The sequence below is a fragment of the Crocuta crocuta genome, unplaced genomic scaffold (assembly GCF_008692635.1).
Source record: "Crocuta crocuta isolate KB4526 unplaced genomic scaffold, BGI_CrCroc_1.0 scaffold73, whole genome shotgun sequence".
In the NCBI taxonomy this organism is placed as follows: domain Eukaryota; kingdom Metazoa; phylum Chordata; class Mammalia; order Carnivora; family Hyaenidae; genus Crocuta; species Crocuta crocuta.
This window is the reverse complement of record NW_027529443.1, coordinates 4,995,401-5,019,214: the sequence shown is the minus strand read 5'-3', so window position 1 is coordinate 5,019,214 and position 23,814 is coordinate 4,995,401. Positions and strand designations below refer to the sequence as shown.

General features: G+C 44.5%; 1 protein-coding gene across 1 annotated transcript in view; it reads left to right on the top strand.

The window, feature by feature from the left end:
- PRKCB (protein kinase C beta) overlaps positions 1 to 23,814 on the top strand; it is a 327,110-nt gene that overhangs the window by 115,702 nt on the left and 187,594 nt on the right. Inside the window, exon 4 of the mRNA XM_077760560.1 lies at positions 22,430 to 22,512. Within this exon, the coding sequence (XP_077616686.1) occupies positions 22,430 to 22,512 (83 nt within the window). The remainder of the gene's footprint in view (positions 1 to 22,429; positions 22,513 to 23,814) is intronic.

Genomic DNA, 23,814 nt, shown 5'->3' with positions numbered 1-23,814 from the left:
CCACCATGTCACAGGATTCCATCTCTTGCACTGGGAGTAGTTTCTTTAGGGCTCTGAAGACTACAGCCACGGGGTCTTCATGGCCTGGCTTTATCATCATGTGTTTATTTTGCATGTGTTGTAGGGCTGGACTGCCTGGTTTTGAGTCCTGCCTTCCCCTACCGACTACTATGTAATCTTGGATAAGTTACTTCATCTTCCCATGCCTCACTTCCTTTTCTGCACCGAAAGGATAATAACAGGACCTACCATATGGCTGTTGGGAGAATTAAAGGAACCATATGTACAAAACATTTAAACTGGTGCTTGGCTCATAGTACCTGCTCCAAAAGGGATGATGATGATGATGCTTGGCTCATAGTACCTGCTCCAAAAGGGATGATGATGATGATGATGATGATGATGGTGGTGGTGGTGGTGGTGATGATGACTCCTTGTTCTAATCTTTCATTTCCAAGGAGCAGGGGCTATGTATTGCCTGCCTTTAAATCCCTCACTAAGAGTTGGGGGTCTCAAACTTGACCATCTACAGGGGCCTGGAAAGGAAACTAACAAGTAGGTTAAAGCAGGTGGGAATTGTTGTAACGTGGAGAATTGCAGTTCGCCTTTTACTCATGAGTAAATTACTCATTCACTCAGAACCTGTTCATTGAGTATATCGTGCATGCCAAGCGTGGCTCTGGGCATGAGGAGACAGCAGTAAACGAACCAGACCAATCCCCTGCCCCCTTGAATTTTACATCTTAGTGAACTCGAGTCCAATGGCCCTGTCACTGTGGGAGAATATGGGCCTATTGGTGCTATAACTTCCAATTTTGGGAAAGAAAACCCAGCAACTTGGATATTTAAAAAACACAAATATTATGTATTGACAGTGTTTTCATATTGTTTTATGAAGCACAGTGCAGGCGGAGCCCGAGGCCACCAGTTCACTGCCCCTGCTGTGAGACACTCCTCCAAATAGCTCTGGGGCGAGAGGTGCCTCTGCTCTGCAAACTGGCAGCTGGTCTGACTTCATTCAAGGTCGTTGGCGCAGAGTGACTCCTTCCTCTCCCGCGTGGAGATTCTTGTGGCTTTTTCTGCCCGCAGCACAGATGACGCCGCTATGCTGCAGATGGCGGGCAGAGGGTCCAACACTTCTTCTCTCATCCTTCCTTCGGACAGTAGCTGTAGCTGGGATCCCAGCCCCTAAAGAGCAGATGACAAGGGGAGATAAACGGTTTCGTTGTCATTACCTGCAGGGGGTGCGTAGGGTGGTGGCGGAGACATGGAGAAAATGCAGTGGATCGGGGAAGCAGCTTTTGAAGTCCTGGAATTAATTATCTTTGTTGCCCGACTCTTTTTTAAAAGTGGAGAATAGATCTAAAAGCCTGTGTGGGAAGGACTGGGAATCGGACTGAGGTGCAAAGAACTTTAGGGTGCAGTCAGGACCGATTTCTAGCAGCAGGAGTTTTCTGGAGAGTGAGCGGGAGGTTCCTGGGAAAATGTGAGAAATAGTCATGGAGCTACTTTCTGTTTGGCGTGCACAGTGGTTCAACTGTTTGCTTTTACGTGTGACTACCTGTAAGTGAGGCGTGTGCCCTCTGGTTTGCCGCAGTCCCCACCACTCCCTATTGCACTCTATCTACTTGCTTGACTCATGTGTGCTGCTGGCCCTGCCTTCAGAGGACTTAGGACCAGTTCCCGCTATTCTGAGGAAAGCTGCACGGCAGAGTGCCAGGGACGGTGGGCTTCAGGCTCAAACCCATCTGTCTGATCTGCCTTTTACTAGTGGTGTGACCCTGGACAAGTTGCTCTAACTCTGTGATTATACCTGTCAGGATCCCAGCAGGACACAGAAATCACTTGGGAGGCTTTCATGAAGACAGCTTAATGATGGGATTATTTAATACCTCTCAGGAGGAGGAAGCAAGTGGACAAATAGTCTGGGGTCTATAGAGCTAAAGGATGAAGGGACCACCAAATGGCAGCATCAAGGTAGGAGGAAAGGGGAGAAATACCCCAGCCTCTCTCCTCTTCTCCAATCACCTGTTGGTCTCATCCATTGGCTGTGTCCAGCTGGAAACCAGGGGGCCAGGGGAATGGGTTAATTCTGCAGGGGTCAGCCTCCCAGGGCTCAGATCACAGCAGAGTCAGGTGAAGAATGGATCTGGGAGGGAAGATGAGGGGAAACCAGCACACTGATCCTCAGTTTCCTTACTCTGAAAGTGGAGGAGGGGTGCCTGAGTTGGTTAAAGTCTGACTTTGGCTCAGGTCATGATCTCGTTCATGGTTTGTGAGTTGGAGCCCCGTATCAGGCTCTGTGCTGACACCTCAGAGCCTGGAGCCAGCTTTGGATTCTGTGTCTCCCTCTGTCTCTGCTCTTCCCCCACTCACTCTCTGTCTGTCCCTCTCTCTCAAAAAATAAGTAAACATTAAAAAATTAAAAAAAAAAAAGTGGAGGATAATATGGCAGCCTACCTCAAAAGGTCATTGGGAGAGTTGAAAGTACTCCCTTAGGCACATGCCTAGTAGATAGTAAGTGCTCAATAAAGCTGAGACTCAGTGTGGGTTCTAAGCTGTTCTTAGAGAATAAGGGTCCCGAGAAGAGGCTTCTTCCCCCTCCTTTCCCTGTAGTGGTGGCCTGGGGTGAGTGCTTCTTTTTTGGGGGGAGGGTATGAGGTGGTGGTGTAGTGGGTAAGAAGACTCTGGAGTCTGATAGCCTGGATTCTAGTCCGACTGTCACTTACTGACAAGTTATTTAACTTCTCATGCCTCGCTTTCCTCATCTGTAAAATGGGACTATAAGTAGTTGCTACATCATTGGATTGTGGGGATTAAATGAATTTATCTATATAAAGAGCTTAGAACAGTGCCTGGCACATAGTATCAGTATTGTTAGTTATTGTTGTTGCCATGTTTCTCCTCCTCCCCCTCCTCCCTCTCCTCCTCCTCCTTCACCACTAACACCAACATCATCATCATCATCATCACTTATTACCACGATGAGTTGGTTAACTCCAAGCAAAACTGACCTGTTGTCCATAGAAAATTCCCCACTGGATGGAGTCCATCCCAGCATCCCTCCCTGGAGCTCCATTGATCATACTATCATCTTCTCGTCCTCCCACAGAATGATATTTCAGGGAGTGATTGATAGGTGTGTGTGTGTGTACGTGGGGAAGGGTGGGCTTGTGCCTGACTCTGGGGACACGGTGCTTTGTTATGCAGAATAGCTTGCCTGTCATCCCACTACGGTCCCCTTCCTTGAAAAGTTCCAGGCTATTTTTGAAGCCCTCATGGCTCACATGTTCCTTTCTGCATCATGTCAATGCCAGTACAGAAAAATTGGAACCTTTTGGCAGAGTATAAAGCAAAAGAGATTTCAAAGTGCATGGAGGGTGAGTGTAGCTCAAATGACGGTATTAAGACGTGACAAGAATGCTGAGTTTCGAGACTGCAGGCAGCTTGTGTGTATTTAGATCTTGCATTTCTTGGGAAATCAGTAGTGGTGCCAAAGGTTAGTGTCATCTCTGAGAAGGCATCAAAGGGTAGAAGCACCTCTTGGCCGCTCACATTTATATGTTCTAGAAGAATGGTGGGAATGGAGAGGGTAGCTGCCCCAAGTCCTGGGCTCTGGGGCACCGGGTTCTGCAGATAGAAGCGCCTGCTGATGGAAGGAAGCACATCAGTGCTGGATGCCTAGGAGCTTTGAGGCTGTGCTGCTGATAGTAAGGCACAGACTGAAGCCAAAACGCATGCGTGTGAAAACGTGGATGTAAAAGGCACCAAACCCACCCGGTTTGCACCTTTATTTACCCTTCCTCTCCTTTCCCCAAGGGCAAAGTATGGCTTTGGAGACAGGAAGACCTGAGATCAAATCCCTTCTCTGTCTCTTACTGCCTCTTTCATCTTTAAGATGAGGGGAATCTTTCTGAGCCATCATTTCATCCTTTAAAAGGATTGTGGCAGCCCTTGCAAGGGTAGACAGACACCCTGGTGGTACAGGCCCCCCGGGATTCAAGAAAGTGACCGTGGGGGAGAAGAAGGGGAAAAACAGTGGGGGAGAGGGAGGGAGGCAAACCATGAGAGACTCTTGAATGCTGAGAAAAAACTGAGGGCTGATGGGAGAGGGGAAGGGGAGTGATGGGCATGGATGGGGGGCACTTGTGGGGATGAGCACTGGGTGTTATATGGAAACCGACTTGACAATAAACTATTAAAAAAAAAAAGTGTTTGCTGAGCTACCTCTATTGTGTTAAATTCTCCCCATGGTCCTCAGGGGAGGATAGACAGACCTTTCCACAGAGGAGGAGATGAGGCACAGAGTGGCTTGTCCGCGGCACAACGTGGCCAGGCAGTGGAGCCTTAGGGAGGTAATACGGAGAAGTGGTGGGGGCATCACGAACCCCTGGAGTCCTGAGAACAGGGTTTTTACACCTCTGTGAGTCTCAGTTTTTCTCAAATGTAGAACGGAGGGTAATCATAGACCTGCTTTCTCTGGTTCTTTTGAGGGTTACCTGAGACAGCTTTATAAATGCAGCATGTGCTTGGGGTATAGTAAGCACTCAATAAAGTTGTTGTTATCAGCAGGGATAAGTAGTAGTAGTTACGGTTGTAGCTGTGGTGGCCACAGTAATAGAATCCTTTAGCTTCCAGGACTCATGTTGGTTTGTGAGGGTTGACATCTCAGGGGATCGCAAATCTAACCTTTGTTCTTTTTCTCTCCTCGTCAGAGGATGGACAGTGTCTAGTTATTCTCTGATGCTTTTTCTTTCTTTATTTTTTTAAATATTTTTATTTATTTCTTGGAGAGAGAGAGACAGCGTGAGCAGGGGAGGGTCAGAGAGAGAGGGAGATACAGACTCTGAAATAGGCTCCAGGCTCTGAGCTGGCAGTCAGCACAGAGCCCGACGCGGGGCTCGAACCCACGAACTGCGAGATCATGACCTAAGCAAAAGTCGGACGCTTAACCGACTAAGCCACCCAGGAGCCCCTGATGCTTTTTCTAGGACCACCAGCCTCTGCCCTTCTCTGTCCTGTCCTGTGTCATAGGGGTGGGTGGACCTCTGTGCACTGCGTCTCCTGGGCTCCTTTCCTGGCTGACTTTTGTCTCAATTAGGCCACTGAGAGGTGGCAAGCAGAGACTAGACGGCAGGAGGAGACAGAGCTCGAGGTCCTGTCCCCTCAACCCCCGCCCCACGCCTCCCCGCTGTCTCTGGCCTCCTGCAGTGACCGCTCCTGGCCAGTGGCCCCTCTTCTCTGGTTCCAGCTCTCACTCGGCTGTTGTTAATACCATTTCATTAGATTATGGCCCTCAGTGTGGCAACAGCACCCCACAGTTGTTAGTGTCTTTAATTGAACATTAGGGTGAATTCCATTTCCTGCTGAGACCCCTGACAGACCGATAAATCTATTAAAAAAGCAATGTGGGGCGCCTGGGTGGCTTAGTCGGTTAAGTGTCCGACTTTCGCTTAGGTCATGATCTCGCGGTTCGTGGGTTCGAGCCCCGCGTTGGGCTCTGTGCTGACTGCCAGCTCAGCACCTGGAGCCTGTTTCAGTCTGTGACTCCCTCTCTCTGACTCCCTCTCTCTCTGACCCTCCCTTGCTCACGCTGTCTCTCTCTCTCTCCTAGAAATAAATAAAAACATTAAAAAAAATTTTTAAAAAGCAATGTATTGGATTGTTTCCATTCTAAAAAATAAAGCAGTACAGCAGTTTTGGAAAAAGGTGGCAGTTTCTTGAGAACTTAAACACAAAGTTCCCGTAAGATGCAGCAGCTCCGTTCCTGGGTCTTTACCGAGATAAATTATGTATCCACACAAAGATGTATAAATGAATGTTCATAGCAGTTTTATTCGATAGCCAAAAATTGGGGGGAAAAGAATCCACAAACCTCGATTACCAGATAAATGGATAAAGAAACATTGGCAGAACTGTATAATGAAATAACTCCTCATCAGGAAGAATGAGCTGGCTACTGACACCGATAACTGTGCTATATTAACCGTTAATAATCAAAACGTTATTCTGAGTGAATGAAGGTAGACACAAAATAGTCCATACTGTATGATTCCATTAATCGTAGTAAGAGAAAGCTGCTCAGTGGGTGCTGGAGGTGGGGGTGGGGTGGTGCGAGGACATTAATAGTAAAAGGGCACAGGTGAGCTTCTGCCGCGGTACAAACATTCTATGTCCTGATTGTGGTGGTTAAATTATGTAGGTGTGACTCATCTGTCACAACTCCTCAAACTGTACATCTAGAATGGTCTATTTTCCTTCTTTCTTTTTTTATTTTTATTTTAGAGAGAGAGAGTGAGGGGAAGGGCTAAAGTGGGGAGAGAGAGAGACAGAGAGAGACAGAGAGAGACAGAGAGACAGAGAGAGAGAATCCCAAGTAGGCTCCACGCTCAGCACAGAGCCCACTGTGGGGCTCGATCCCATGACCCTGGGATCACCACCTGAGCTGAAATCAAGAGTCAATCACTCAGCTGACTGAGCCACCCAGATACCCAAAATGGTCTATTTTCTTGTATTAAATGATACTTCATGAAGTTGATCAAAATTCATATTTGCTTTATTATTTTAGAATACTTAGGAAAATACAGAATTATAAAAAGAAGAGCAAACCCCAAAAGTCTTTATAACCAGAGATCGCCGCCGCCGTCAACATTTCATGTGTCCCTTCCAGGTTTTTTTTTTTTTTCCCCTGTGTGTAAGCCTTCCGTCCTCAACTGTCTTATTCAAATAAAAAAGAAAGCAAGTGGAAAGTCTCCATCATAAGGACATTTTTGCTATGACTTTACTGGGCCCCAGAGCACTGGGGATGATAGTGAGAAGGTTTTGTCCTGTATATCCAAGTATATTGAGAGGAAATGAAAATGTTTAGTCTGCTGAAGGGGGTGTATTGGAGAAACAGGTGTGTGTGTGTGTGTGTGTGAGGGGGGTCCTGGTCATTGGCTTCCCGCAAGCACAGGAGGAGGAGCTGCAGAGGCCAGGGGTGGGGTGTTACAGGGGTGGCGGGCTATACCTGTGTGGTCTTTAGCACTTTCTGAGAGTAGAGATGTCCATGGGTGGCGGAGAGCTGCTTGCTCTGTACGTGTGCAGTGAAAGCTTGGTGACCATCTCTTGGGAATGTGGTAGGAAGGTGCCTGCATCAGGATGGGGTGCGATCAGGTGTCTTTGAAGTGGCTAGGGTCGTGTGGTGCTTTCTAAGCAACACAAACGGACTCTAGTTCTCTTTACAAAATCAGTTGAGGGCATATCGGGTACCACATTCATGCAGCACCAGGCCTTAGAAAGTACGGGGTTCAGAGTAGCTCTTGCATCCTAGGTGGCAGGAACTGATGGGCAAACTTTGCAGGGTGACACTGTCGATTCAGGAATCAAATTCCCAGGAGAAAGAATGGGATTGGCTGATCCTGGGTCACACCGCCAGCCCCTTGGCGGAGGGAGAGCTGCAACCTTGACTGACAGCTGCATCATGACCATGTACAGTGGAGAAGGGCTGGCTTCCCAGAGGAGAGTCAACATGCCTGTCACCAGAAGGAGGGACAGCGGATGCTGGGCCGCCAAAACCAACAGATACCACCTGCCAATGTCCATAACCCTGTCTTTGATTTGGTGATTTTTGCAAACATTCACACAACAGGACACCCCTCCTTGCTGAGTTTGTAAGCCAGAGAATTAAGCTTTCTTTGCTTTTTAGAGTGACTGAGATTGGTGTGAATTTATTTATCTCTGGGCTTCAAGCCGCTCAGCCCCAAAGGCACAGTTTGGTGGATGTGACTCATTGTCATGTCCAGAAAGGCCTTGGCGTCGTGGATCTGTGGTCCCTCCTTCATGAGCAAGGATAGGAGCTTGGGAATAGGCAGATGGTGTAAATCACAGTTGCATCCGTGAGGCGCATGTGCCCACCCTAGGGGACTTACTGAAAAGAAGCTCAAGTAACAGGTGTTTGTGGATAAAGACTTGTCTTGTCAATTGTTATATTTCCTGATGCTTTCTTTTGCTGAGCAAACTCCTAGGTATATTTTTCTTCATTGAGGGCTGCAATATTTACAGGAATTAAGGGAAGAGTGAAGCACTGTACCCTGCCTTTCCTCGATTCACCCACACAGACTGATCCAATTGAGTGTTCTTAACACCAAACCCCTAATTAAAATAGACAAGAGGTGTATTTATAGGAATACATGAAGCACAGGAGAAAATAGGAGATCTCACTGGCCATTCTTCAATTTCTCACCTTTCAGTTTATTAGTCCAAAGTCCTTTGGTCTCCAGAAACAAAAACCCAATTCAAGTTGGTTTAGGCAAAGAGGGATTTTTAACTTCTCTAGAAAAGTCGAGGGGTAGAGATTCAGGCCTGGTTGGATCCAGGTGCTCCTAAGCGGTCATCAGGTATCTCTTAGCTCTGCTTTTCTCTTTGTTGGCTTCATTCTTAGGACAGCGTTTTTCTTTGTGATAATAAAGGTGGCAGATACTGACTCATTCCCTACCGGCTTAGCAGTTCCGCTGGAAAGGACATCCTCTTTCCTAATAATTCCAGCACAAGTGCTGAAACGGATTCTCACTGGGCAGCTTAAGTCACGTGCCCATCACTGAATCCACACTGTGGCCTGGGTCCTATGTCCACTCCTGGGAGCCAGAGGGGGAGGGCCACCTTAGCCGGCTTATAGGAACTGGGAGTCAGAGAGAGACAGTTTTCCAAAGGGGAAACACAAAGGATGGATGCTGGTTAGGCGAGACCAGAGATGCCCACCGCGCGTGGTTTCGGGACCAAGTCTTCTGATCTGAATGCATCTAGGGCTAGATGCGCCTGGTGAATGAAGGGATGTTGATATTTTCACTTAGGCGCGTGGCCTGCTGGGCCCACCTTCAGAGCCTGATCAAATGGGGGAGGTCAAGGGGTCAAAAACAGTCTCCGAGTGTTATCCAAATAAGCAGGATGTTCCCAGCAGCTGTCCCGCCTGGGGGCCCGGCTCCCTAAGGTTGGTATAACAAAAGGTGGTGGTGGGGGGTGGTTTTCTTCTCACGGATTTATTTACTTCTGAGGCCTATTATTTACCTCTTGTTAGCTCCACTGCTTTATCTTGCTCAGTTAAATAAATTTGGTAACATTGTAAACGAAAACATTCCTTTCCTGCAATTGCTGACCACTGTAAGGTTCTTGCTTTTGCTTTTGTGTGTCTTTGCCCTAGTGCTTGGCTGTTGAAAAACAAATGAAGTTTGCTTCTTCCTTCATCCTCCTCTGAGCTTTAGGAACTCCTTATGAGATTGGGTAAATAAATGGTAGCGACCCCCGCCCCCCCACCGTGTGCTGGAGTAAGATGCAGCTGTGGATCTAGAAAGGGGTTGGTCGTTCTCTGCATCTTGAGATAGAATGAGCCCCCAGATATGTTTATTTGGGAAAAAGCAGGAGTGGAGTGTGCAGATTAGCAATGCTTTAAAACATTTGAATCACCTGGGAAGCTTAAAAAAATAAAAAAAAAAGTTTTATTTTTGAGACAGAGACAGAGCATGAGTGGGGAAGGGGCAGAGATAGAGGGAGACACAGAATTCAAAGCAGGCTCCAGGCTCTGAGCTGTCGGCACAGAGCCTGATATGGGGCTGGAACCCACAAATTGTGAGATCATGACCTGGCTTAACCTGAGCCACCTGAGTGCCCCTGGGGAGCTTTTTAAATGTACCTGTCTTAACACATGAAACGATACTCAGCATCCCTCCTCATCAGGGAAATACAAATCAAAACCACACTGAGATACCACCTCATGCTGGTCAGAGTGGCTAAAATGAGCAAATCAGAGAACTCTAGATGCTGGCGAGCATGTGGAGAAACGGGCACCCTCCTACACTGTTGGTGGGAATGTAAACTGGTACAGCCTCTCTGGAAAACAGTGTGAAGGTTCCTCAGGAAATTAACAGTAGAACTCCCCTATGACCTAGCACTAGCACTGCTAGGAATTTACACAAGGGACACAGAAATGCTGATGCATAGGAGCACAAGTACCCCAATGTTCACAACAGCACTCTCCACAATAGCTAAAACATGGAAAGAGCCTAAGTGTCCATCCACAGACGAATGGATCAAGAAGATGTGGTTTATCTATACGATGGAATACTACATGGCAGTGAGAAAGAATGAAATCTGGCCATGTGTAGCAACATGGACGGACCTTGAGGGTGTTATGCTGAGCAAAATAAGTCAGGCAGAGAAGGACAAATATCATATGTTTGCACGTATAGGAGGATTAGGAGGAACTTAACGGAGGACCATGGGGGAGAAGAAGGGGGGAAATGGTGGGGGAAAGGGAGAGAGGCAAACCATGAGAGACTCTTGAATGCTGAGAACAAACTGAGGACTCATGGGTGTGGGGGGCGGGGGGAGATGGGCATGGAGGAGGGCACTTGTGGGGATGAGCACTGGGTGTTATATGGAAACCAACTTGACAATAAACTATTTGTAAAAAAAAATAAATAAATAAAGCCTGACACTGGTTTTATCAATAAATGTTTCTTAGATGAGTAAATAAATAAATAAATGTACCTGTCTTCAGCCTCTCCCCCCACACCCCTGACTCCTCCCCAGTTAATCAGAATCTCTGGAGGTGGGACCTGAGCTCTGATTTGTTTTCAGAACTCCAGGCGACTCAGTGTAAAGCCAGGACTGAGAGCCCGTAGTGTAGAATTTTATCATATGGGGAAAACGAAAGGGCCATAGATTTAAAAAAAAAAAAACAAAAAGCAAAAAAGAGATCCAGAATGTCTCCATTTATGGGTGTAAACTCACGTGCTCACACACACTCAGAGAATATTTCTGGAAGGACACACAAGAAACTGGAGAGAATAGTTCCCTCTGATAATGGAGTAAAGTAGTGATTCTCAACCGTATGCTTATCTGCAGTGTTTGAATTTGAAACCATAAGCGTGGCATACTGTTTCAAAAAGATATTCGCACTTCACGCAGGACTGTGAGGCGGTCCTCTGAGCTCACACGGCTTGACCGTTGGGGCCAGCCACCTGTGGATCGGTCCACACTGCCCCGCTGCTCATGGCCCCAGCTGCCTTCCTCTTGACTCAGCCGTGATGAGCGATTTCTGAATGTGAGAATGACCAGAGAGCCCAGTCATTCATTCACCCACTCATTGTTAATGCATTCATTCACATTTTTATTAAGAATTAGGTGGGAGGCAGGCACACTCCAGGCACATTAATCTGGTCTCATCCTCATAATCCTGTATGAAGTAGGTGGTCTTATTCCTATTCTGTGGTTGAGGATATTTTAGCTCAGAGATAATATGTAACCAAGGTAAGTCAGGATGACCCGCTAGAGCAGAGCTTATAAACTGGAGAGACTCTGATGTCTTTGGGTGGGTCGCACAGAGCTTTAAAAATACCCTATCTGGCAATGCTGGACCAGTGATTCCAGGGCTACTGTTGGATGGAGTGTCTCTAGGATGAGCATGCATTCTCCGGTTCAGCTCAACGACTCTCCTCTGCTGGGTTACACCGGCTTGCTTCACTTAGTCACAAGGGCTAGTCTCAGTAGGCATTTGAGTTTGTAAGCCCTGCTTTATTTTTTTTTTATTTAAAAAAAAATTTTTTTTTAATGTTTTTTATTTATTTCTAGGAGAGAGAGAGCGTGAGCAGGGGAGGGTCAGAGAGAGAGGGAGTCACAGACTGAAACAGGCTCCAGGCTCCGAGCTGGCAGTCAGCACAGAGCCCGACGCGGGGCTCGAACCCACGAACCGCGAGATCATGACCTAAGCGAAAGTCGGACGCTTAACCGACTAAGCCACCCAGGCGCCCCTGTAAGCCCTGCTTTAAAGTAGGTAGGATGAGCCGACCATTGTCCCATGGGGCTCTTGAGTTGAATTATCATGTGGAATGTGTCATTTCTATCCCAATCTGGCCTTTGATATGCTGGTGGGAGCTCCTCTGCCTTCAATTTCCTTTGTGGACTGTGTATGATGGGCTGCTGGCATGGATATGTTTGCGGAACAAATTTGCACAGTAGGGGATGAGTAAAATGCATTAAGGAGAGTCATCCAGCCTGGGCAGGAGTGTCGGGCAGTAGAGCCAGAGGAGACAAGACTAACGTTAAACTGTGGTTATGCTGTCCGTGGATGCCAAGCTACAGAATTAGATCTTATTCTTAGACCAGTGCTTTCCAATAACGCTTTCTATGATGAGTGTCCAATGTGGTAGTTTCTAGGTACACTTGCAGTGTGGTTTATGTGAATGTGAAACTCAATTTTATTTATTTTATTTACCTAGTTTTAAAATAACTTTTTAAAAGTTTATTTATTTAGTTTGAGAGAGAGCAAGCGCGTGTGAGAGAGTGCAAGCAGGGGGAGGGGCAGAGAGAGAGAGACAGAGAGAATCCCGAGCAGGCTCCGCACTGTCAGCACAGAGTCTGATGTGGGGCTTGATCTCCTGAACCATGAGATCTGACCTGAGCTGAAATCAGGAGTCAGATGCTTAACTGACTGAGCCACCCAGGTGCCCCTAAGGACCTCAATTTTAAATTTTACGTAATTAGTTTAAATGAGCATGGCCCAGGGGTTAGTGGCTGCCATATTGGTCCGTGCATCTTCAGACAACAGGCAGCCAGTGAATGTGTCAGAGCAGGGAAATGATATAAAAAGTGAGTTTTCAGAGCATGAATTTTTGAAGAGCATGTAGGCTGCATGGGGTGGAGGGTAGTAGGTAGGAATCTTATTGACAATACTTAGTGTCTGTTTGGCACTTACTATGTCCACACACTGTGCCAAGATTAATTCATAAGCCTAATAACAGCTCTTGCAGAAAAGTACCATTATTATTTCTCTTGTATAGACTAGGAACCAGAGACACAGCAAGGTCAATGGACTGATTCAAGGTCATAGAGCTAATATATGTGCTGCCGAAGCGAGCACTCAAGGTCATAGAGCTAATAAATAGCAGCATCTGCTGTAGAATCCAGGCAACTTGCCTGCAGAGCTTGTCCTATGAACCCCTCTAACCTGGAAGGAAGTAAATAAACCCTCCTTGAGAGCTTGCTTTGTGCCCTGCTGCTGTGCATTTATACGCGACATCTCATTTAGAAATCATGGCAGTTGCGTGGCATTGGTGGCCTCATCTCCTTTGCAGTTCTGGAAAACTTCAGCTCGTAGTGATGCAATATCAGGCAGACTCATCTGTTTCTGGGGAGACCAGTTACAGCTTCGTGGCAAGATTGCTTGTCTGAGTTGCTGGGGGCAGTTAGGGTGGAATCAGTGGGGAAGATATAGGAGGATATGGTATAAAAGATGTTGCGAAGGAAGACTCGGTAAGATTTAGCAACTGACTGGATGGCGGGGGTGAGGAAAGTGGGGGAGGATTTTTTCTGGAACAGTGAGATAGATGACAAACACAAAAGTGGCGACACCGTGTAAGTTGAGTGTGGGCTCTAGAGGAAGACAAACCCGGTTTCAAGTACAAGAAGTGCCACTGACTAGCTGGACGCCCTCGGGCACATCATTTCTCCCTGAGCGTCAGCATCTCTGTTGACACAATGCAGGTCAGAACATCTTCCTCGTCTTCCTCAGGGGGCCGTGATGCGGCTCAGGTGAAATCACATAGTGTGACCACGTGGGTCAGTCTTCTGAATGCCAGGGGGCCAGGTGTTGGGTGCAAATGATGCCTTTGATTGTGGAGATGGTTTGGGAAAGCATATGGGGGAGCCCTGCCTCATCTTGGACACTAGGGAGTTTCATGTCTGTGATTTAGCTTTGACCCGAGAGGAAAAAGGGATCCTCTCCGGCCATTGCAGAGCAAGATAGGAGTGCCAATGGCTCCATCTCCAGTGCCCCTTTCCACCCAGCACTTCGTGGGTGTTGTCTTGTTTGAGCATTGCAACAGCCTTCTGACAGTAGGTACCGTCATTGTTCCCATTTTCCAGGTGAGACACTGAGGCCCAGAGAGGTGTAGTGGTTGGGCTAATGGCTTCAGCATATAGATGGTCAATGAGGGTTCAAACCTAGGTCCAGCAGAGCCCAGAGTGACTCTTGGCAGAAGACAGGATTTTCTCCCTTGAAAGTCGGCTGTTTGGAAGCCTCCTGAGACAGGTGAGGGCGGAGGAAAGACCTGAGGGCTCTTCGCTTACTTCTCCCTCCACAGACACCTGCAGCTAGCACTGGAATTTCTGCCACAGGCTGATGTTGCAGGATTCGGGGACAAAGATTACTTCCAGGGATGTCAGTTTTCCACTAAAGATGCCAGTGAGAATGAGGTAGAAGGAGAGAATCAACTCCGAAGGGAAAAAAGAAAGTGTTGATGACTTGATTCAGACCTCTTTGGATGCAGTGAATACATTATAGTGGTTAGAATTGGGACTTTAGGGGTGGGGTGCAGTGTGAAACGAAGTTAGGATCCCAGTGCGTTCTTGGGACAGATGTTCCAGGGAAGTGCCCTGGGCTTTTGACTAAGGTCTTCTGCTTCCGGGATCCACCAGTAGCTGCGATACTGTTTTCCTGTGGCTGCCGTAGCAAGTTACTGCCAACATAGTGGCTTATTACAACACAGATTCATAATTGTATAGTTCTGGAGGTTAGAACTGAAAATGGGTCTTGTGGGTCTAAAATCAAGGTGTTGGCAGGGCTGAGTTCCTTCTGGACTCTCCAGGGGACAATCTGTTCCACGGCGTTTCTAGCTGCTGGAGGCCACCCACATCCCTTGGCTTGTGTTCCTTTCCAGCAATGACATCACTCCAAACTCTGCTTCTGCTGTCACATCTACTCCTCTGACTCGGACCCTCCTGCTCCCATCTGGTAAGGACCCTTGTGATTACATTGGTCCCACCAGTATAATCCAGAATAATTTTCCATCTCAAGATCCTTCATTCAATCACACATGCAAAGTCTGTTTTTCTACGGAAGGTAACATTCACAAATTCCAGGGATTAGGACATGGCATCTTTGGTGAGGGTTGGGGGAAGGCATTATTCTACCTACAAAGCTGGCCTGTGACCTTCACAGTCTTACATGTAAAAAGGGAGGGGTGGAGGTGGATAGAGCTGGGAACTTTCCTCTCATTCTCCACTGGAGCTGAGTCGCAATTCTCTCTTTTAGGTCATGCATGCATTTTGCCACCCGACCCTCAGACATTTTCATTGTTCACCTGGCCCCTAGGCATTTGAGGCATTGTATAGTCCTAATGAAGCATGCCTACAGGCTGGATTCTGAGGGCTGTAGGCTGCTGGCTTTTAACTTCTGCAGAGCGAGGAGCTGTTGAATAAACCATGAAGGATCTAGGAATTCTTGGCTCTTACCAGATACCTGTTTGAAAGCAGGACCTGGTGTGTGTTTCAGCAGCTCAGTAAATGTTGTCTCTTTTTAAAGAAAAACTGGTTTTACCCTGAATTTGCCAAACAGAAATGAGGGGGTGTTTATTTGTATCACAAAAGGATTTAGTTTGTTTCTTTAAATAGCCAGCCCTACTACTTTTCTTTACAGTGTTTTAGTTAATGGGAAATTTGATTTACACAACTTCCAGAAATGCATTGTGTAAAGGAGGTACCTGTAACAGAAGCTCATCAATGTTCCAGTATGTTCCAAATTCTCCATGGAGTAGGATCGAGTATAGTCAAGTCACTTGGGGCATTGATTCTAGCTCGGTGGGAATGGATTATTTCTGTGGTCAGTTGGAAGGCTGCCTTAAAGAGACTGTGACAATGGCTGCTGTACTTCTGCCCCTATTCATGGTGGAAGGCTGTCAGGAGGTACATGTTACCATGAGGTTGATTGGGCTTTCTTCTTTTTCTGTGGCTGATGGTAATTCATCCTTTTGTTCATTGATTCACAAAATACTGGTTTACTAAATATCACTTATGTACCAGGAATTGGAGCAGACACTAGAAACTAGAGATGAACCTCCCTGGCCCCCTTAAAGAGACTAAGGATGAATAAGATCTTAACTGATATTTTAGATATTTTGAAGAAAGATTCTAGTCTACAGTGACTACGTGGTGGTGGTGGTGGTTGGGAAGAACTTCTCTAAACAGTTCTGGGTTGAAGAAGAAATTAGAACCAAAATAGACCACTTAGTAACTTAAAAATGGCAACTCAGTATAAAATATAGGATGTCACCAAAGCTGTACTTGAAAGGGAAGTTTTTAGCTTTAAAATATTTAATAAAAAAATTTAGAGTTTACTGATTTTTTGAGATAGAGACAGAGAGACAGAGCATGAGCAGGGGAGGGACACAGAGAAAGACACACACACACACACACACACACACACACACACACACACAGAATCTGAAGCAGGCTCCAGGCTCTGAGCTATCAGCACGGGGCCTGATGCGGGGCTCAGACTGTCAGACCATGAGATCATGACCTAAGCTGAAGTCAGAAACTTAACCAAGTGAGTCACTCAGGTACCCCTAATTTTTTTAAAGTTTATTTATTATTTCTGAGAGAAAAAGAGAGAGAGAGAGCACAAGCAGGGGAGGGGCAGAAGGGGCGGGGGTGGGCACAGAGCCCAAAGCAGGCTCTAGGCTCTGACCTGTCAGCACAGAGCCTGACATGGGGCTCAAACCCATGGACTGCAAGGTCATGACTAGAGTTGCAGTTGGATACTCAACCGATTGAGCCTCCAAGGCACCCCAAAATCTTGAATTTTTAACAAAGAAGAATGGGAATAAATTAACTGAACTGTTCATTCAAGAAGCTTGAGAAAGAACTATAAATAATAGCAGCAGATATTTGATGAATACTCATGATATGCTAGGCACAGTTCTGAGCATGTATTAACTCACTTAATTCTGACAACAACCTTGTGATATGGTTGCTGTTATTATCACCATCATTTTCCAGAGAAGAAATTGAGTCCCAGGGAGATAAGATAATGTGTCCAGGATCCAAACCTGGCCACCTGACTCCAGAATTCATACTTGTAACTAGGAAGTAATGCAATAACAAATATGGATAAGTAGTACAATTAAAATAATTAGGGCAAATAAAAGTAAAAGTAACAATGAATAACAAAGGGGAAAAAAACCAGTTGAATTGAGAAACATATCCATGATTTATGTCTCTAAGAATAATCAAATAGACAATGAACGGGACAAGCCTCTGGAAAAAATAAAAAGAGAAACTACCAAAAAATATAATGTGCAGAAAGAATGAGAAAGGGCATATTATCATCCCAGATGAGCAGACACAGGGGACAAACACTGAGGAGAACACCATAGTCAGTTCCCAAGGAAAATGTAAATTCCAAGAATTAGTTTGAGAAGAGAGTGAGGGAGAGGTAAAGCTGGTAAAAGTTCAGAATGGACAGGACTGTCTGTTTTCATCTCCTTTTTTTCACGTTGTTCTGAAAGTTACAGACATGGAAATATGAGAAGGGGGGAAAAGATAAGGAAAGAAAAGAGATGTATCTATCATAGAGGAAAAAGGAAAAAATATTATCAATGGGACTAATATGATTCTTTATCTAGAAAACTCAAAGAAAGCAACTGAAAACCCACAAAAAAAACTATTAAGAGTTAAAAAAAAATGCTTACAAAATAAATATATTGCTTCCCTATTTGTAAACCATCACCAGCTAGAAAATAAAATGGGAAAAAAATGTCCAAATCACAACTATGTAAAAAATGGATCCCTTGACTAATACTAAATGAGAAGTGTGTAGGACCTGTGGAGAAAAGAGAAGACTTCCTTGAATGACACAAAGTCAGATTTTAACAAGGTGACACCCTATTCCTGATAGAAAGACTCATTGCTATAAAAGTGTCAGCTCTCTTGAATTTAATATCTAAATTTGAGACAATTTCAATCAAAGTTCCAGTGAGTATTTCTCTGTGTGGGATGGTTGACTAAATACAATTCCAATAAGAATTCCATTGGTATTTTTAAAAGCTTGGTAAACTGATTCTAAAGTTCACTTGGAAGAATAAACATGCAGTGATTGCCAAGAAAATGTTGGATGTAAGGATAATGAGAGAGGACTTGCCCTGCCAAGCTATAACATATTATAAAGCTACTATAATTAAAACCCACATTGCTGTACTCTAAGACACATCAGTGGAAGAGAACAGAAGGCCCAGAGACAGACCCCAGCATATATAATTATTCAGCATATAATAAAGTTGGCACTTGAAATCAGAGGGAAAGGGATGGATTATTCAATAAAACACATTGGGACAATTGATCACCTATTTGGGAAAAAATGGCAAAGTAGATTCCCATGCACATCAAGTGCCAAGAAATTACAGACGGATTAAAGAATTTGAAGCACAAAGCGATGCCATATAGGAGTAAAAAAGAAAAGAATAATATTTACGTGAAATTTGGACATGTGGGAGGACCTTTTCAAGTGTAGTTGGACTGAGTTTTCTTTGTCCAGTTTTTTCCTTCAGTAGTCTGCAAATTATACATAATATTTCTATTCTTGTTCTTAATTGTTAGCACATATATTCAGGCTTACAGTGTCTTACTTGCACCTTCTCAGTATCTATAACCTCTTGAGGAATAAGACAAGACTCTTTGCACATCTCAATGTTACAGTCCTTTTCCCACCCCCATTTCTTATGACTTAGATTCTTCCCCCTCCTCTCTCCCTGTCCCTCTTTTTTTTTTTTAAGATAAAAAAAAACAAACAACTAATCTCTACACCCAACGTGGGGCTTGAACCTATAACCCTGAGATCAAGAGTTGTGAGCTCCACCACTGAGCCAGCCAGGTACCCCTCCATCTTTGTTTTTGTTCATTCTTTCACTTCTATTTTGTATGCCTCTTTTCATTCATTTTGGGGGGGTATTCTTTTGTGGGGTGTATATGCTCTAGTAGTTCTTTTGTGGGAGGCAAATTTTCTAAGTCCTTATATTTGGAAATGTCTTTATTTTGTACCTTCATTTGAATGCCAGTTTGGCTTTGTATGAGGTTTTCAGTTGAAATGAATTTTCCTAAGCCTTTGAAGATACTGCTCTATCATATTCAGGAATTCAGAATTGCAGATGAGAAATCAGATGTCAAAATTATTTTGGTTTCTTTTTTGGTAGTCTTCCCCTCTTCACTTCCTGCCCCTGCTGGACACGCTTGAATGATCTCAGATACCGTCACTCTCTTTTCTTCCTTTATACCTACTGATGCTTGCTTGGTTGTTTCTTTCAAATTAATGACTCACATTCTTCTTAATCTTTAGGGAATTTTCTTTTTCTATTTTCTTTGATTACATCTTTACCACTCTGTTCTCTCTTGAACATCCATTTTGATGGATATTAAAATGTTTGGATCTATCCTTCATTTCTCCTATTCCTTTCCATACCTTTTGTTGAATTCTGGGGGAGTCCCTCAATTTAGACTTCCAGTTTGCTAAATACGTCTTTAGCCATGTCCATTCGGTTATCAGCCCAGCCCCTGAGCTTCCAATTTTGGCAATAATATTTTTCATTCCCTGAGCTATGTTTTTCTTTGACTCTTGATTTTGTTTCAAAATGGAATTAGGCTTATTTTCCCTGATTATATACTCATTGTAAACATTTTGAACAATATAGAAAAAAGGTTCAAAGTGGCCATAATTGGTGTTCTGTGAAAGGGAGTTATGTGCAAAACGACCTCCAAAGGCTGAAGGAGTCATAGGACCAAAGAAAAAAAGCCAAATCCAGCTTGGTAAGAAATGATTCAGTAAGGGGACTTAAGGACAGGAACGGGTCTTGGGTGGCTGCAGGATGAGTAGATCTCCACAGCCCCAACTTCCATTAAGACCTGCTTTTATAGCCCCCAGAGGCTGGGGAGTACTTGGTAGTAGACCACCTGGGAGAGATACTCAAGAATATTATGTGTTATAGTCATATCTCCAGAGCACTTCAATAACATTATGTTTCAACGGTTTACTTGAGGGTGTAGTTAAACAAAATGGAAAGAATGAGGGTGAGGGTTGTGCTCAAGAAGGTTGCAAGGTCACAGAGCCATCATCATGGTAAATTTGTCCAGATGTCATTAGTTTGGCTCCTACAACTGGCAGTCTTACTGTCCAGAGATAACCATCTCTGACTTCTGTTGACCACTGTTCATATATTTCACTGAGCCACCAAGCACCCCAACATAAATGTCTTTATACAAAGCATATATGACTCATAAAATACAGTAACTATTAAGACAGAAAAGGGAGTAAGCAAAGGAGAAAGAAATTGGCCTTTGGAACTCTTCTTGGTTCCTAACCATGAGGATTTAAAAATTCTGCATTGTGGAAAATACCAAACATATATTGAAGTAGACTGCTTAGTATAATGAATCCTCATGTGTCCATCATTCAGGTTCAAATAATGATCAGTCATGACTAATTTTTTTTCCCATCTATAACCCTTCCCTATCTCCTTCTTATCATGCTTAATTATTTTAATTAAATCATTTTATCCATAGAGATTTCAGGATGTATCCTCAAAGATAAGGATTCTTTAACCAAAAATAACCACACCAGAGAATTTTTTAATTCCCTATCAATAGCAATAATTCCCTCTTAATCATCATAAAGTGAATATATCCATTTTCCTGATTTTTTCATTGTTATTCAGACTAGTAGCTTATTCAAACTGGGATCTAGACAGGGTCCACATATTGCATTTAGTTGATAGGTTTCTCAAATCTCTTTGATTATATAAGTTGCTCCTCTGACCTATTCTTTACTTCTTGCAGGTTTTTTTCTTTTGGAGCAGTTTAACAATTTTTTTTAATGCTTATTTATTTTTGAGAGAGAGTCAGTTATCTTATAGTTTTTCTACATTGTTGTGTTTTAAAAATTTTTTTTCCTATGGGGCACCTGTGTGGCTCAGTTGATTAAGCATTAGACTTCCGCTCAGGTCAGGATATCATAGTTTGTGAGTTGGAGCCCTGCATTGGTCTCTGTGCTGACAGTTCAGGGCCTGGAGCCTGCTTCGGATTCTGTGTCTCCCTCTATTTCTGCTCCTTGCCTCCCTCAAAAAAATAAACATTAAAAAAATTTTTTTTCCTCATTGCCTCCCTGTGATGTCATTTAATATGTGGCTCTGTCACTTGTATTTTCTGTAAATTGGTAGTTGGATCAAAATGCTTGAAGTGATTCAAGTTTGATTATTTTGGCAAGAGTACTTGGTAGGTGATAGGGTACTTCATGGTAAGTCTCATCAATAGGCAGGTCAAGTCTTTTTGTGATGTTAACAGCCACCGATGATTGTTGCCCAGGTTCATTGTATCACTAGGCATAATCTTGAGCTTTCCTGCCTGTTTTCCTTCGCTGATAATGTTCCTTGGAAAGATTCCAAGCCTGTTCCTGCCGTGTGGTATGTGTCCTCCAGGAAGACAGTTTAGAGTTTATAAAGGTAGATTTTTGAAAAACAACAAAAAAAATCAGTTAAAAATTTTTTTTCTTTGAGAGAGAGAGAGTGTGTATGAGTGGGGGAGAGGGGAGAATCATAAACAGGCTTCATGATCAGCATGGGCCCCAATGCAGGACTTAGTCTCATGACCCTGAGATCGAGACCTGAGCCGAAATCAAGAGTTGGACAGTCAACCAACTGAGCCACTCAGGTGCCCACCCCCACAATCAGTTTTATTTATTTATTTATTTATTTATTTTTTAAAAGTTAATTCATTTTTTTTGAGGGAGAGAGAGAGCATGCTCAAGGAGGGGAGAGGGACAGAGAGAGAGAGCTAGAGAATCCCAAGCAGGCCCCACCCTGCCAGCACAGAGCCTGATGTGGGGCTCGAACTCATGAACCATGAGTTGACCTGAGCCAAAACCAACAGCAGGACGCTTAACTGACTGAGCCACCCAGGTGCCCCCAAAATAAGTTTTATTTTGTATACAGTGTCCAACTGCCCCTTCTCAAGTGTATAATTAATTCCCAGATAGTGGAGCCATATCAGAGATGCATTTAACTCATACAAGTTCAAATATAGGTGTGTATGTAGTTGTTTGCAAACTACTACAGTAACAATGTGAACATTGCAGCTTTTTCTTCCACTCTTGCATTGCTTCTGGGTGAGATGGGGAATGGGTTTGCCATTTCTGCTTACTTTGTTTTTCTGCAGGGCCCTTCCTCTTATGCATGTCTATCTGAGTGTGATTCTAGTGGTTAAAGATATGTATTTCTTATGCATTCTGGACCTAAACATGAGCTGATTATCTCACATAGTACCCGATCTAAGAGATCACATTCTGTTTCAAAACCAGCACAAGACGACAGCTTAANTGGGTGAGGGTGTCATTTTGAGTGGTTGTGATGATCTCTTGAACCCCTAGTTTAACTGATTTGCAAGATGCAGCAGGAGGGTACCCAAGAGTTTGGCTTCAATAAAGGGTAAGATGTGGAAGCTGACATCATTGTCTATTTTGATGTAAAAGCCTTTCCTTGTTGCAAAGTCAGGTTTAATGATTTCTTCCCCTTTTCCCTCTCTTACCCCTCTCCACTTCCCTTTCTCCCTCCTACCCTTATTTTCTCTTTTGCAGTCTGCTGTTTTGTCGTGCACAAGCGGTGCCATGAATTTGTCACTTTCTCCTGCCCAGGCGCTGACAAAGGCCCAGCCTCTGATGTAAGTAACGGGGCATTGGTCACCTCTCTCCGCCCGCAGTCAGTGCCTCCTTTGGGGTAAATATGAGCATACTTAGACAAAACAAAAACAAAAACAAAAACAAGTTGGGCTGTTCTTATTCCAAGACATGGGGTAGTCCCTTCAGCCTCTGAGACATTTTTCATTTTAACGGAAAGGATAAAAGAAAGCATTTTGGGAGCAGGGTATGACTGCACAAGAAGCCAGCTGGTTCCCCTATTATGGTTTTGCTAACTGTCTTTATCTTTATTGGGGGGGGCGGGTGGCATGGAGAGTGGTGGTCAGATGCTAGATTGTCCCTGCTACTGTAAAAAGGTAGTCAGGATAGTACCTTATGATGCACTTTATAGCACTTTGTGGTGAGGGTATTCTTGATAACAGGGCCCAGGAATTAGGAGGAAAGGAGTTTATCCCTCTCTTTGCATCCCAAAGTGTGGCTACTGTTGGTGGGACAGGGGGTCCTTCTGGGTAAAACAGGTAAATAACTTTTATTTTAATCATTATGAACTTATTTTAATATGTCTAGTAGTGGTTTTCGAATTTATGGTAGGGATATAAACTTCCCTACCTAAATAAAGGTATTTAGGTTAATCAAAAGATAAGTTGATTTAAGGAAACTATTAAGTGAATGACTATGAGCCCTGTAAGGATATGACAAAAGCCTTGGTCTAAGTTTGCCCAAAGCTTGAGGTACATTGTCGATCACCTACTCAACAGCCATTGATAGCCTTCCTTGTGTTCTTTCTGGCAGAGATCACCTCTATGCCCAAAGTTGAAAATGCCTGATACTTGCCTCTTAAGCCCCCTTGTAGTTAGTGAGTGACCAGGTGACCCTGATGTGTTCAGTGGGACCCTTGGGGGGACGTTGGGGGAGGCCTTCTAGGAAGGACTTTCCTTTCTGATAGGAGCTGATATCCCTTCCTTTTTCACATTGTTGGGGATTTTTGTGGGAGGATATAATGTATGGAGTTGTGGCAGCACCTTTGGGTTAATGAGGGAGACACACTTGCATCCCAAGTAGGGTAGAAGAGTTGAAGGAACCTGGGTAATTGATGACATTGGTGAGCTGCTGAGCCAACACTAGTTCTCTTCTGAGATGAGGAGCTCCTCTTGGTAGTCTCATTGTTTGGGGACATTCTTTTCCATGCAGCTGAAAATACATTGGTGGGATCGTGCGGCACGCACACCCTTCCTTTGGCCCAGTAATGAACTGTGCTTGGCATTGTTTATGTGTGGCTACTACCCCTTGCCCTCTTATTTTCTTCCTGCTTTGGTTCATCTTCC